Genomic DNA, 16717 nt, shown 5'->3' with positions numbered 1-16717 from the left:
TCACTTGCTCTAGTTTCCGGGATTTTTTTATCCAATTTGCAGACATCCAGGAGGCTCCCGGAAATTCTGGGAGAATTGGAATGTCTTGCTGCCATGTGTCTCAATCAACTGGGATTGTAGAACTGATTTTATGGTCAAAAGGTTATGGTCTGCTCAAATTGTTCACAATGAAATAAAGGAAAACTGAAATGGATAAAGATCCAGGCTTATTTTGTTAAGTATCACCTTAGTTAAAAATACATTGTATAATGATTTTTCTCAATGAGTACAAAATAAGCAACAGCTTAGTGTGTGTAGGGGTGTCCACCCCTTCTCATTTGGGCTGGAGATGAAAGTCTCAGGAAAGGCAAGTCTCCCTGGTGCTTCACTACATCAAGGCCCTCCTACCACTCCATGCATCATGACAATCGTGACGCCTTGAAACGAGTCTTTAAATAACCGTAAAACCCTATCAAGGCTAATGTATTCACACAAGCCAAAAGAGTTACGCATCAATACAAACAGGCTTAAATCTGGATGCATATCTTCCACCCTTCATGTGTCTATGTGCGCGCACATACACACAAATTGGACAGTCATCAAAGCCTGCTTTTTGGGCATACATAGAGGAGCAAACCAATCACAAAGGTCCACTAACAGGCAAGTGTTTATGCAAACGCAGGCCTGTCCTTATTAATAACCACCCCCCACCACCACGGCACCGAGTGCGTGTGCATCCAGTGAGATCAAGAGGGGTATTTATATCACCACCCACTTATCGGAGGAGATGTGGGCGCAACCACGACACTCCCAAAGGGGCCCAGGGTAATGAAGGCAGGGGAAAGGGGAAACGAAGGAGGAAATTATCAGAAGGAATTAACCCTCCAGGGACAGATGGGTGAACCTCTGGGTCACTCGTGATGGTAGTAAGGTTGGAAAGTGACACAATTTGGTGTCCACCAGCCATTTTTTTCTAGAGCACATCACCAGTGTTCCGTATCCATGTCGGTGCGTTGGACGCGGCCACCACAGATTAGGTATAGAGCAGGGTGGAGGGGAGTACAGTGGAGTGAGTGGGCGGTGTGAAGCGATGCTGCTGCAAACTCGTTAGCTCTGAAGCCTGAGCCTCTGGCGCTTACGCATATAGCGTCTGATCCTGACCCCCTCCCATCCAGGTCACATCGAGGGGGGGGGGAGAAAGGGCTGCCCTGGTCATGCCATGAGGAACATACCACTCTGGAGTAAGAAGAAATCCTGCAGTGTAGTAGATAGGAAGCCCTTGTGTTAAATGTCATTTTGTAAAAATATTATACTAGAGATATAACAGTACACAATAAGCTTGTATGACAGACTACAGGCACTAAGCATGGGGCTTATTCAACAGAGCAGGAGCCAGATGAGTGACAGCTCTCATGTATGCTACTTCCACATTCTAGATGATTAAACTCGCGCCTGTCAATACATCACTGTCAATGTGTGGTTCTTTCTTGTTTAATCTATTTATGTAAACCCCGAGGACATCTTTGACCTTAAACTTTTCAAACTGGTACATGCTAGTGTAAGTAACACCAGCAAGTGAATTGGAAAACTATTATTATTTAATACTTCCATTAGGCACCATGGTTTATGATTACTTGACTCCAGTTAACAAATCTAATAAAATAATTTGTTTGTCTTTAAGTAAAGTCTGATTCCTCGTTGAAATGGCAAACTTGTTTGCTTGCTAAATTTTGCTTACTTTGCCATTGCACATTTGTGGTTTTTAGAAAACGCCCTAATCCAAAGTGATTTACAATCAGTCCACTTGTAGTGGAGTTTGAACCTGTGACTTAGTGGCGGTCTGGTTCGTGGGCAAATCCATTACCCACTAGGCTACGAAGCACTAAAAAACATTTCTCGATTCTTGGTGCATATGTCTGCATTTGTTAACACAAACGATTAGCGTAATCATTACATACATTTTCTGCAATATTAACAAATTCCTATTGGAATTGCTCAGTTGATTTTCAATACCTTGATATATATACGATAAGCCTTCACTGTAAACACGTAAAACGTATAGACGCAGTGGATTCTTTCCTGACTATCATACAGCAACTTCACTCATTTTCTGTCTCTCGCCTCCTCTATGTACCTTCCTGTCAGCCCTTGTGAAGGAGGCCTGTCCTCCTACTTAAATCAAAACTCCCCCCCCCATTGTTCGTCATGCGGAACGTCAGTTCAACTGTCCAACAAATTTACCATGCATCAACAAAAACACCAATGCTGCAGATGAGGCTTGAACGGAAGAGTGTCAATTTCACACAGAAGACAAAAACCTTTAGCATATTGTTCAGTAATAAGGAGTGAAATACAGAAGATAACATCTGGGCTTTCATCCCAGGCTACTGGTATGACTTGTTTTTCGTTATTGCAATGATTGGTGCTTGCTGCCTGGTGGTCAGTGTGGTACAATGAATGTGAACAAAATGTTCACCTGCTCTTCAAAATAAGCATGACAATCCAAACCAGGATTAAAGGTTTAATGTACATTTTACCAGAACCACAGTATCTGTTTTAATAATCTCCAGTGATAAGTAGCCAGAAATTCAAAATAGCGTTATCACACCACCACACAAATTACCGGCAGCAGTTATTTTACACCACATTGTATTATAATGATTTACTTATTAATACCCATGCCACCCACTTCAATAGGAAATAGATGCACTTTGTAAATGAATGTACATTTGGAGACTATTTTCCATGTGCTGCCAAATAACATTTCCTTTAGGCACTGCTTTGTGCTTCCTGCATGGTCCGTTTTCTGAACAAAGGGCTTTCACGTCTAGATGGTTTCTGTCAGAACATGTAAAAGGGCTGCCCTGGTCATGCCATGAGGAACATACCACTCTGGAGTAAGAAGAAATCCTGCAGTGTAGTAGATAGGAAGCCCTTGTGTTAAATGTCATTTTGTCACTGCTTTGCGCTTCCTGCATGGTCCGTTTTCTGAACAAAGGGCTTTCACCGTCTAGATGGTTTCTGCCAGAACATGTAAAATCCCAAGATTTAAACTTAGAACAGCAAATGTTCTTAATAAAGTAGATGTGCCTAATAGGTGGCCAATGTATGTGGGAAATGTGTACACGTTTCGGTAAAGGTGCAGGTTAAAATGAGGTTTAGCATTACAATAATTCAGTGTAGGTCTGTTTAACTAGTTTAGACGAAAGGCAATTTTATTTATTTGTCACGCACTGACAACACTGCAGTCAAACACACAGCAAGTGAGGATATTAAGTGTACTACATTGGGATATTAAACACGCAGCAGTAGGGATGCACCAATCAATTGACAAGGGATTGAAATCGGCAAATCGACAAATTGGTGATCAACTGGCCAGTCAGGCATACAACCGGTCCCAAAACACACACACATCAGTGGGGAGCGTGCATACAGAGACACAAAAATTTGGGCCACAATTCAAGTAAAATATGCAATGAAATACGCATTTTCTGTAAGAGAAAGTTTGAACCACAGTTTAGCATGCTAGAGCGGTTGAAACAGTGTATGAGGAATCAAGGAAAGCTGGTTTCAGTACACAAGTGAAATTTCAAACTCAATACCGTTATTAAGGATTGAAAGAACAACCTTTTAATTATTCTTTTAATATCATTTTTTTTCATATGCGCATTGTGCAATTACTTAATTTTGATTAGTAGAATCTAAGCATAATTTTTTTGGGGACAACATTACATTACAACAGTACAGGTTTTCACACAACAGAGTTTGTGCTTCTGCTTTCAGATCAAACAGGAAAATCAGACATCAAGTGAAGGCATGCCCATCTTGGCATGGGGTTCAGCTTAAAAAGTAGGCATGGATAAATCAGTCACTGTGCAACATCCTCACAATCCCACCACATAAAACTATACCTCATTGTTTCAATTTACAAACTAAAGCGTAGGTCTATTGGTATTACATAATATTTCTACACTACAAAAAACAAGCAACAGACAATGACCATTTAACTGGCTGCATAGCTGGCTGCTTTGGGTTTCAGAGCACAGCACCATCCTGTATTGATTGAAAAAAATAAATAAATAAATAAAATCAGGTCTCGTGCAAGATTCACACCCTAGGCAAACATTTAATAGTGGACAGAGCCAACCAGGACGCCAACTAGAACACTAATAATGTTTTATTCTCTCCTGATTGTTGGTTTTAGACAAACTGTAGGTTTAGATTATCTAGTGTGAGGATTAATTGTGGGAAATAATGTACAATCAGGTTTAAATGTACAAAAGACATACTAAAATATTTTAATAAAACATTTAACAATAACACATAAATAGACATTTAAGGCACTAGATTTATAATGATAAAGAGAAACCATGTTACACACCAGTCAAAGACATTTTTAAATGCTAATTTTAAAAGTTTAAAATAGTGAAGAGAAAATATTCACAATGAATCCTCTTTCAGTAGAATGAGTTAAAATGTTAAAACTGAAGCGTTTGAGTAGGCCTGTCCCGAAAAAGAATAATTTAATTGCACAATAATTAAAATGAGATCTATCTTTTTTTTCAGGCCATGATCATTTTCATGCTTGTTTGTATTCCTTGTGTCTCTTTACCAAATGGGAATATTGGCTGTTTTTAGCGAACCAGCTATTTTGGCTTAGCTCACCAAGAAAAGCCAACACTTTTGGCTCTTTAGCATCTCTAGTGGCTCCAGCTCTAAAAATCACACTCTTCATTTTCTCTTGCACTTCTCAATCCTGGATGTAAAGAAAGACAGTGAGACTGAGATAATGAGACAAACGTAAGTCTCCCGAGAGCTACAACCAGTTTCAGAGCGAACGTGGCATGCGCTGAGCCATGCTCTGAAACCCATTGTTTTCTATGGTCACTGCAGTAAATTTCAATTTGTTGCCATGTTTGGTCTGACACAGGTTTAAAATATGACTAAGCGTATATAGCGCTTAGCATCACCGCGACTACGGAATGTGACATAGAAAGACCGGTAATGAATTGTACAAAGTCTTTGAAGCTACATACAAACACGTTGTTTTTCCAATTGCTGCAGCCGATATATTATGAAAATGCTAAATAATACAGCCATTATTATTGCTCGCTGCGCTTTTGACATTATGCACCATTTAAAATATAAGTTCCAATTGGAAAGACAGGGAATTATTTAATATACATTAAAATAGAGAAAGTGGTGGGCAGCCATGACAGGCCCCGGGAGAGCAGTGTGTGGGGACGGTGCTTTGCTCAGTGGCACCTCAGTGGCACCTTGGCAGATCGGTATTTGAACTGGCAACCTTCTGATTATGGGGCCGCTTCCTTAACTGCTGGGCCACCACTGCCCCTATAAGTAGTGTTTGTAAGCTTGCATCGGCTGCATCTGCTTTTATTCATATTCAGTGTTTCGTTGTGAGTTAGCATTTTTTGTTTACAAAAGGTCCTTGTTTTATGTATTTTGGATATTAAAAATCAATTTTTCAATTTTTCCATTGATCGTTGAAAGGGTGTACTTGCATTAATATGCCATAATCATTAAATCATATTATCGTTTAGCGCAATAATTCCTGGGAGAATATATAGTCCAGCCAAATTTGTTATCGTTACAGGCCTACGTGTGAGTGATGTAGATTGAAGGTTTTCTGCGCTTTGCAACAGTTGATCAATGTTACAATCTCTTGGTGTCTCTTGCACACTTATAGTATTCAACCTCTTGCACGCTTACTCAACTCCCATGAGCCAAACTACGATTTAACCTTTCTTGCACAGAAACTGTATCTCTCCCACGTTTCATAGAAATTCACCAGATGTAGCAGCTCCTCTTTTCTTGTGAATTTCACTTCTGGCATCTGTCCTTACTACTTGTACTATTATTATTTATAGTTATTTATGTAATTATTTACTCTATTTAGATTTTTAATTTGTAGCATTCAACAATTTAGCATTAAAGAACATTTTAATTTTATTTTAACTTCTCTTCTCAAAAGAAAATCAGTATTGGAAATCGGAATCAGTCATTCACAATCAGATATTGGACTTTGCCAAGAAAACTGCAATCAGTACATCCTCAATTTTTTCTAACATGCATCTCACAAAGTTTCAGCCATTACTAATATTACATAATAGGGATTACAGATAAAATAATGCTAATGCAGCAAATGTTTTACAGTTATCCATCAGGCAGTATTAAGAACTGTTGCCAGTCCTGCTTACAGAACCACTTCAAAACTCTCCAGATCCGTGGGTTGTCCATTACGAACAGCCTGCTTCAGCCCATGCCATGTTGAGCTGAATTTTCCTCCTCTTTATTCATTTCTTGGATGATTTTATGGACATATTGAGGCAGCTTTAAGAGTTTTGCAGTCTTATGATTAAATCGCATTTTACCTTTAGAAACTGTAGGAGTACACAACAATACTACTCATTACATCTCTTTAAATGTCATCCCTCCTGGTACAGGAGGTACATCAGGTACAGCAACTTATAGTCAACTTAATAGTCAGTTTCTCTGTAATGTATTAATTATTAATGAGTAAACTCTGGTATAATTTTGAGAGAAAAAAGCTATATCCGCTCTACCCATTTAGGGCATATGGAAACTCGGAAAAAGGGGAAGAACGGGATAATACATTCATTTGTTCAAGAGCTTAAAATTGGTTTGACAAACTTTATTCCCATTTATTCACAAAAGTCCAGAGGTGAGCAAGACCTTCCTCTACACACCAGAACTACCACCTAAAAAAAAAAAAAAAAAGTGCAAAACACAGAAAGGCCTGAGAGCATTACAGCAAGTGAGTGAAAGAGAGTGAGCGAGGGCACTTTACCGAAACACTTCTGAAGAGAACAGTGCTTTAATGCATCTTGTTAAAAGAACACACACTCCCACGCGGCGAAACACACACGCACGGGGAGAGAGAGAGAGAGAGAGAGCTCGGCTCTCCTCCGGTGGTTTGATTCGCCAATCACGGCCTTCTCACCCACCTTCACCTCCACCTGCACGCAGCGCACATGAGCCTTAATACAGCAGGGCCCGGCCATGTTCTTGTGCGGGCGCAAATGTAGGCTTAATTAGATGACGGCTGCCCTGTGCTCCCCTGGTGGAAGCCTAATTAACCCACTTCTATAATTGAAGTAAAATGAGATTCTGCAGAAAAAAGAAAAAAGGAAAACACTTTCTGGAATGCAGTGTCTGGCTGCCTTTGACATTGACTATTTATACCTGTGGTTCCTGAACACCGATCTACTGAGACAAACCATCTGATTTTTGCACAAGCGAAAAAGTAATGACAATGTCACAGGGCAGCGGATTCATTAAAACGGGCGATATTGCTTTAGGTTGGTCCCATAATAAAATATCGGGTCCTCAGTGACACGTCTCAGTATTTATAGGCCAGGGATTAAAAAAAAAAAAAAAAAAAAAAAAATAGACGTGGAGACTGAATTAGACATGAACCCTCCCTTTTGCATCATTTGAGGATTACTTGGACTGATCACGGCTTGATTTCAATGAACCCGCGAAGGAGGGGGACGGGAAGGTAGTCAGATGGTAAGTATACGTACATGGCACTTCGGACACTCGCAGACAGGTTTGTGTTGAGTACACCCCTGTAGTGATGGCTGTTATAAATGGGAGCACTATACAGCTCCCCTCAGAGGGCCCTAAGGGTGCTTCTGAGGGACTGAAGGGCACTAGTGAATAAGTGAAGGAGGGCACATCCCTCAGAGCCAAGAGGCCGGAGAGGAAGCACTTGAAGGAAGCAAGCAGAGCCACGGTGAGAGAGGAAGACACCAGGGGACAGCTGCAGGGTTGGAAGGGCATTTTAGATTAAGACGCGATGAAGGGCAGCCTGTCTGAATCTGCCTTCTCCTCAGGAGTGGAGAAGAACTATACAGCGTATTCAAAAAAAAATTGCACCTCCTTTAACACTCGGGACACTGCGTCAAGCCTCAGATGGGATATTCAATAAATCGACAACCGGCAAGAGGGTCGGTGGGGTCTCCAAGAATAAAAAATAAATCCTTGCAGATCCACAAAGAGGATTCTGGGAGGCAGTGGACATAGAAAAATCTCTCATCACACACACAACTTTCTACGGGGGACCGGGCCGGGGAGGAGGAAAAATAGCCACTTTACCCGTTCTTCCTGCTGACAAACACGCACACAAAAGGCAAACCGGAATAGAACACAGTGAACAGAAAGGAGGCGAAGACAAAAGAAAAGGTGATGCAACAAAGAGAGGGGGGGGCTGAGGGATGAGAGGAAAAATGAGAGCCGGGGAGAACGTTGTTGGGAGGCGACAGAGACGGATGGTAAGAGAACGCGGCTGACAAAGCGGAAGACGGGAGCAGGCGATAGAGGGAGGCTGGATGGGCTGGGGGTAGCGGGAGGTCGTTTACTCACGTCTGACGCCGGCCCCTTATCGGCGCCGGGGCAGGAGAAGGTGACGAATTCATGGCAGCGTTTGTGCACCACAAAGCAACAAACTGCAAAAAACAAAGAGCAAATTAAACGGAGCAGAAGGCAAAAACACACACAGGGTACAATTCAAATTGTAATCCTTTTCAAATCTATATGGGGGTATCGTCTTACTCGAATGTGAGTAAAATCAGTTTCCACCACCTACTTCCTTTCAGCCCCCTCACACACAGCCCTGAGTGACAGGTGGTCCTCAGCACCATCTCCCGTCTTCTCCGCATCCGTCAATCTATCCCTGCCTCGAGACGGCAAGGCCCTATCAACGCCAGGCTTCCAGGAAACGGGTTACACAAGACACCACAAGACACCACTGGTGTTCCAGTCTCATGAACAATATGTGTTATATTCCTCAACGTGAGCAGGATATTTTCTTTAGGCTTTGAGGTTTTGTTTTTTTTTTTTTTTTAAGTGTTAACAGGATTCTATGCACTTTGGTGCATTATTGTTTGAAATCGATTGAGTATTTTGGTGAAACCGGCGTCGCTCTACAGGAAACGGTTCCGAATTCTCGGTTTCCAATATATTGCACGGTCAATGTTGAACTGACTTCCCTACTCTGGAGAACATGGGGAACTAATTTAAATACAGTGTACACATGAAAATATGATTTATCGTTATGACAGACAGGGGTTTGAAGGCTTTCAACACCGAGTGGCCAAACAAGTGACCAAATTTAGATTACTGCCAATTACGGCCCAGGCGATAGGACTCAATCAGATCGCCATGGCAAAATCCACCCGGCGGGGGTGGAACCGCAGCCGAACTGTGCAGAGAAGAGAGCAGCGCAGGTAGAATCTCCACACAAGCAAACAGCCAGCGCGGAGCATCCAGAGCGGAGAACTCGGCTCCGCCGAGACGGACTCGGCGCCCACTGCCACCCACGCGGCACAGTGATAGTACACAGTTGAGGGAGAGGGAGAAAGAGATGGAAAATGAAAATGGGAAGGAGCAGGAAACAGAAGAATCGAGCAGAAGAGAGTGGGTGTTGATTGGACAGGAGAGAGCAGCTCGCAGTACACCAGGCATATGGCGCCGCGCAAAACTGCTCCTTTTGGTGAAACGGCGAGATCCAAAACAGCCACGAGTGTTACGGCAAGCCGCGCGACGGCCCCAAAAACTCAAGGAGCCTGATGGCCGACTTTTCCCCCACTAGTCCTAAAAGACCCTTACACAGAAGCCCACCTGGGTTTCTGAACAAGACACGGGTCTTACATAACGTCTGCTACGATACGATGGGACAGGGTGGAGGTTCCCCACGTCTGCCCAGCCTTAGAAGGTCAGGCTGGCAGGTGAGCTCACATGGCAGGTGCAGCCCTGTGGAGCGAGCCTGATCTGGCCCTGCATAATTAAATAGGTCATTAAATATCCACACAGTCACAGCTCTGCTAGCCCTGCTAGAGCACACAGAGACCAGCCCACTGCCAGTGACTCATTCAGGCATTGTAGCTTAGAAAAAAAAACACACACACACACACACACACACACACACACACACACACAGTGTCACCCATTGACAACACAACAGCTTATTAGCATCAACACCAGGCAGTCATGTTAGATGGGGGAGAAGAGAAAAAAAAATCGTATGCACACCCACGCCACCCACGCACTCTTCCTCTATCTGGTGAGCGCAGGTAGACGGCACTCAGCCGCGATGAACCCATGCACATGCACGGCCCCGCACAGCGAGGTAAAGGGTACGCACGCCCACACGCTTAAAACCTGAAAACCGCAGGAAGGGCCGTAATGCACATCTTATTACGAAAGGACGGTCGGGTCACTCAAATGTTATTACTACCATTAACGCGAAATGTTAACTGCAAAATAATAAAAACAGCCAGAGCCATTTTCTGAGACGAACATACTCAGACCAGAACCAATTTAGAGCTGCTTAATGACAATCAATTATAATCGATTATAAAAAAATAAACTACTTCACTAATCGATACGTTATTTACGCATATGTCAACTCATTTCCAATAAAATTTGACTAAAACATCTCTTTTTATACAATATATTGACAATGCTTATTGGTACAACACTGTGTTCTGTTTTCCCCTTTAGGCCGTATTAAGTGGTTGAAGTATATTCAATTTTAATTATGCAGTTTGAACTTTGAATTTGTAAAACAATTGATGTAACAGCAGAAGCCAATCAGGGCTAAAGATCATAAAATCTGTTGTTTATCCAATTTTCACTTTATTAATTCTGAAACAACATAAGGACAACATTTCATTATTTTATATAATATATATGTAATCACAATATTATATATCCCCAATATTATGAACAATATGTTAAATAAAAATTATCTTCACTATAAGCCTATAATTACTGCAAGCACCTCACACACAGGCATCGTCATTTACTAACCCTTCAATTGAATGTTTACCGTTACTTGGGATATAACATATGCCTTGCCAATTGGGGGAAAATGTATATAATGTGTAACGATCACAAATAACTAGCAGATTCACATGACTCTGCCAAAAATATGCATCACAACTGCAGTGTTGAAGAGATACCAGTCTTCACCAGGGTATGATCAAATAAAATTGACCAGAAAAGCTTATAGGATCAAGGATTTGCCTTATATATCCAATTACTCATTTGTAGAACTAGTCAGTTCCGAAATCAGTGTTCAGCTACACTGTATGAAATTAAAATTTGCCTGTGTTTTGAGGACTTAACAAGAACAAGAATTTAAATCATTTTCAAACAGCTACACTTATACATTCCCATTTATAAAACATATAAAATACACACTTGCCCTTTAATTCAAATTGTAGTAGCTCATATGGAAAGACGGTACACACAAACCCAGTTGCAGGACTGCAGTGGTAGGATTCAGACATTATGTCATGTCTTAACACCGAAACTGGATCTCAGCGCAGCTGGCAGCAGCACCACGGCCTTTCTCTGAATGTCACAGCCATTATCTCCCCTCATGTGAAGCTCTCAAGAAACAGCCAAAGCGCCAAGCCAATTTTTTAGGATATATATGTGTGTGTGTGTGTGTGTGTGTGTGTGTGTGTGTGTGTGTGTGTTTGTGTGTGTGTGTGTATTATAAGTCTAGCTATGAGGGCGGACATCACCTACACTCATTATAAAAATGAAGGCAGTTAGGTTGCATTTTGCGTTGGATTCATTTATGCATTTTTAGCCATTGAAACCGGCAGGATGTATGATGACGAAAAAAGACTAGAAAGGAGTCTGTAACCTTTTACACTCAATGTTTCTTGGGAATATATATATATATTTTTTTTTTTACTAAGCAATTCTTCATGCATTAAATGTCCTCAGGACACTGCATTGGGGGAAACATTTTCTACACATTCTAGGGACATCAATGCAACAATAGATGCCTGTTTTATCTGAACTATTACTACTAAAAATGAAAAATGCTACATTTGACTGACAATGTTCAGTCACCTTATATGACACTTCATTAGAAATGCAAGCTGGCATGATGCCCCTGAGATAATGGCCCTAATTACCTTACCAGAGGCGGGAGTACAACAGGAGAAATCTGCTGGTATCATGATGATGAATTAATTATATGTCATAAAATAAACATTGCAATTCCAAGGAACAGCAGAACAAAACAAATATGTCTAAACTGATTGTCCAGTTGATTGAAGAGACTGAAAGAAAGACTGAAATAGCAAATTCCACCATCGGGCCAGAAGACAGTTTATGGGCTTTGGAAACCCCTCAAAAAAGCCTTTTAACACCTTTACAAACGACCAGGATACAAGCTAGAAAACTGCAAAAACGACATTGAAATTTGCCCATAATTCACTGTCTTCGAATCATGTTATTATTTCCTGTTTCGGTTCGGTACAAGATCTCACCAGGAGGACAGCAACACAACGTTGTCATGAGTTCACAAATTGAGTTGAGATCACCTCTTTTAATGAGTCTCTGTGGGGTTGTTTTGATGCACACTTGTGTACTATTACGGTGTTCACACCAGACAAAACAAAGCGCTCCGAGGGGGACAAACAAAGTGGACACTAAACCTGTAGGTGTTACAGCAGCCTAAAACACTGGGCGTAGGGCGGGGATGTTAGGCAGAGCACCACCCACCTACAGGCAAGCACACACTCAGACCTATGGACAATTCAGAGTTAGCAATAACACCTAGCATGCCTTTCGTGGCAAAAGGAAACAGGAGAACCTAGGGCGAACCCGCACCAGCACGGGGAGAGCATGTATACTCATAATTGGCAGGATTCAAACTCACAACCTTGAGGTGTGAGGCCACATCACTGCACCACCATGCAGCACAGAGCAAAAACATTGATATTTGCTTTTTATTTTTTATTGGAATTGCACCCTGTCCAAAACCCAATGTCCCGGTAGCAACAGAGGCCAGTACTCATGTGCCTAGTGTCTTCTCAACCACAGGGTGAATGCTTTTTTTATTTATTTTCTTTTTATTAAAGCATTACGCCACACACCCCACAAAGAAATGAGTGGGTGATTCTCACCAGGCTTTTTTAAAAGCAATTTTCCTGAACAATGGCAACTGAATCATGGCCCTCAGGAGAAATCAGAAATCCAGTTTTGTCTAATTCTTGTGCAACGCATCGAGAAGACTATGGCACATGGGTGTTCCTCTATGCTAATCTAAAGCACAAGAGCTCATTAATTCTAGGCATGGGGCTTCAAGGAAAGGCAGGCAGCAGGCACCTAAAGTCACGTGGGAGTTTTATGTAACGACGGGCTCTGAGAACTCGATCGATGGGCTGCTTCCCCACCGCGCATTAGGCCACTCGATAGAGGAGTGGGTCACCTCTCAACCCGTAACTCCGCACACGCTGTACTGCAGCCCTCGAGCTGGCCTGGCATCGGAGCCCCTGGCATCTCCATCCCATGCTGGGCATCTAGTCACTGCCAATTTAGTCCTGGCACATGGAAACAAATCCGAGAACGCTGACTATATGGGGCGTAGGGAACGGTGGCATCCCGGCTAATGCTCAACCCTGTGGCTTTTCGCGCAGTACGTTCAGATAGGTGCAAAAAAACTAAAATGCAAAATGTATGCTACTATGCTGCACATCATTTTTTTTTTTTTTTAAAGGTCCCCTATCATGAAAAAAATATCTCACAAAGTGAAATTAACATTAAGTTCCCCTAGCCTGTCTATGGTCCTGCAGTGGCTAGAAATGGCAATAGGTGTAAAGAGTGCTTTGGTCATTCTGTTCCACCATTCTGAGAGTGGCAGCTCATATGGTCTAATCTGGAATCTAATATGTAATCATAAGGGGACAACTTCCTGTCTGCGTCAAACTTTGTGGTTGGTGAATGGTGTTAATGACATCATTTCCTCGAATGCCCACTCACTTCTATATGCCACTCTCCTGCTCGTCCCGCCTCTCTCCTCCTCATTTGCATCTAAAGCTACAGACACATCGAAACGGCGCATCCGTTTCAGAAACAGACATCAGATATAGTATTATGGGCCCACTAAGACTGATATAAAAGCAAAATGTATGTCATTGGACCTTTAACACATAGGGTATTCAGCAGTAAGCGGACACTGCAGATGCAGAACGCATCTCTTTCCTTCTTTTTAAAAGAGAGGGCCTCGGCTTTTCGATAAAGTCATGGCGTGATGAAACCCAGGCAACTGTAAAGACAGCAGAGATGCCATTACTCAAGGCTGATTTCAATAGGAGTGACGAAGCTGTTATGCAAGAATTCAGCTTAGACTGTTAACACCTGATCAGGCACCATGGTTTAAATATACACAGTACCAACAGAAAGCCAGTCTGTCCTCTTTCTTTTTCTCAGTTTCATCCACAAAGAACTACACCGAGTGATAATATCTGGATGGTATAAATATACATTTCAAGGTAACAATATTCATCCATTAACCGATTGTGCAAAGAGTTACAAGATTAAGAATGTGACCATTTACACTTAAATTGTGAAAAAGATGGTTTTACCCTGCAAGCCATTTATTAAAAACAGCATTTTGATGATTGTGTCTAATTGACTCTAAGCTCTTTAACACAGGACTGTTAAAACTGCATAGGCAGCACAGCCCCATACATGTAATTGGCCTGGTTTGCAAATTAAATGCTGCTGCTGATGTTGGGATGGGTGGAATTATAAACCCTTTAAACCAGTGACCCTGGACAAGGGTCATATGAATTATGTCCTAAATCAAAGTCACAGAGACCAAAGAGGCTGTTTTTCCTGTAGCAGTAGTGCTGGTGCAAACAATTCTGTGCTACTGAAAAGGCTCCAAAAGGCTCAAAAACCTTACTGGTTTTACTGGAATGGGACAACATCAGCACATCAGCACTCTTGTGTCATACGGTTGCCAACATTGGAAATGAGATACTTGAATAATTGCAATAATAATAGAAAAAAGTTTTTCATAAGTGGAGCAGCGGTGTAAGTTGTCACACAGCTCCGGTTGGCCCCGGGTCACCGGAAACGTGGGCTGCACTCAAGCACCCATTGTAAAAGGGCTGACAGAAAATACCACAGCAAAGACCAACATGCCCAGTTTTCCCAATTTCATATGCCAGAACACCGATAATGTCTTTTTGTATAGCTTGGACTTTGTGTAGATAAAAACTCATGCATTCAAAAGCTAATTTGCATCTTTATATAAGCTTCTGTTTAAGTGCAACAAAAGTGGAAGAAAAAAAAAATTCATAATTTACATTTGTGCATACTGGTCACCATAACACAAAACCTCTTCACTTCGCATACAGGCAATCATATATACTCATGTTGCCCCAATGTCACAACGACAGAAATGTCATGACTGTTTAAAAAGTCGCAATTTCACACTATCTCTCAAAAACAAGTTCAATGTAAATTCTTCTCCTCTATGTTGGAAATATAACTTGGAGACAGGTGACCTTATCCAATGGTTTAGGTCCTGTGTAAAAATATTGGTGGGCTATTGTGAGCGAGTTGTCTGCTATCTTCTACCTATAAACCCTCTTTGTCTTATATGGTTGACCAGGTAGTCAGGGCTTTAAGGGTTACTTTCAGCTACTGACGTTTGCAGGCAGGAAGAACATCCTGCTTTTGTGGACCAAAGACGCCATTCCTAGAAAGAGGTCATGGCACAGCATCATCGGGGACTGTATCCCTAATGAATATATCACTTGTATGATGCCCTCTACCTTGGAAACTTCGACAACACATGGGATGCGTACCTGAAACATATTGGACCATCACCTTCATAACTAAATAAATATTTTTAGGGGGTTTATTTATTTATTTTTTGCTGTAAGACCATCTTGAATCCACCCAGAAGAGAAGTGACCAGAGAGAACGGCAGTCTACTAAAGCATAGATCACTGCTGTCTCACACTCTTACTTTCAAGGAGATGCAAAAAAAGAGTCAATAATTCCTATCGCGCTCTCTCTCTCTCTCCTTTTTTTTTTTTTTAACATTTCACCTTTTATGCTTGTGGTAAAGAGAGTTATGCAAGTGAAGCCGTTGTGCCTACGCAATAAATAAAAATACCCGGGTGCTGCTGGGAGGGCAGGGCTCACTCGAGGAGGAGTGTAGAGAGGGGTCAGTGAGTCAGCCTCCCATCCTGCGCTGTCCTCAAGTCCTCCTCTCTCCCTCAATCAATCGCTGCGAACAAGAGCGCAGGTTCCCCCATATGGATCCAAGGGTCAGAGGTCACTGCCCTGGAGCCAAACATGATTTAAGTTTAAAGGGACAGTGGTCTGATTCGTAGCTTGTATTGACCTGCAAGGAATGTAAAAAAAATCTAATCATTTTTATCACTTTTTCTTGTTTTGCAATCATTGACTGAAGAGCACTCAACGTTCACATTTCCCCACAGGCAAAGCCAAGTGACTGACAGGCTGTAGAATGCCTATATTTACACCTGGCACGGGGCGATCTGCCTCTGCCATCACTAGAAATGGTCAAAAGCTAGAAATTGAGCCCATTCTGTGAAGCAGTCATTACTGTAACGGGAGAGGCAAGAGGAGAAGCATATGAGAGAGAGAGAGAGAGAGAGAGAGAGAACCACTCATCCAGCCTGTTCCCATCGGTCCTGTTGCCACCCCCTCGGGATCACAACCCCAGGCTGTACCTGTCCCCCGCACACCCCATTCCCTCTCCACCCACACAGAAAACACAGGTGAGAGCAAGGAAACCTGGGAAAAAAAAGAAAGAAAAAAAACGACTGGAACCAGGAAAAGAGAGAACAGGGCGGAGCTCCCCACCTTCATTAAAACGCGCAAGCATACGCTTCATTGTTTGGCT

General features: G+C 42.1%; 1 protein-coding gene across 3 annotated transcripts in view; it reads right to left on the bottom strand.

The window, feature by feature from the left end:
• LOC114793471 (protein kinase C beta type) overlaps positions 1 to 16717 on the bottom strand; it is a 91539-nt gene that overhangs the window by 62285 nt on the left and 12537 nt on the right. For 2 of the 3 annotated variants that reach the window (XM_028985258.1, XM_028985257.1), the window contains exon 3: positions 8386 to 8468. In XM_028985258.1, coding sequence (XP_028841091.1) covers positions 8386 to 8468 — 83 coding nt within the window. Of the gene's footprint in view, positions 1 to 8385; positions 8469 to 8608; positions 8697 to 16717 lie in introns of those variants that run through there. The other variant, XM_028985259.1, reaches the window with a different exon arrangement.

The sequence above is a fragment of the Denticeps clupeoides genome, chromosome 7 (assembly GCF_900700375.1).
Source record: "Denticeps clupeoides chromosome 7, fDenClu1.1, whole genome shotgun sequence".
In the NCBI taxonomy this organism is placed as follows: Eukaryota; Metazoa; Chordata; class Actinopteri; order Clupeiformes; family Denticipitidae; genus Denticeps; species Denticeps clupeoides.
Note: the sequence above shows the minus strand (reverse complement) of the source record. Positions and strands in the feature narration are given on the sequence as shown.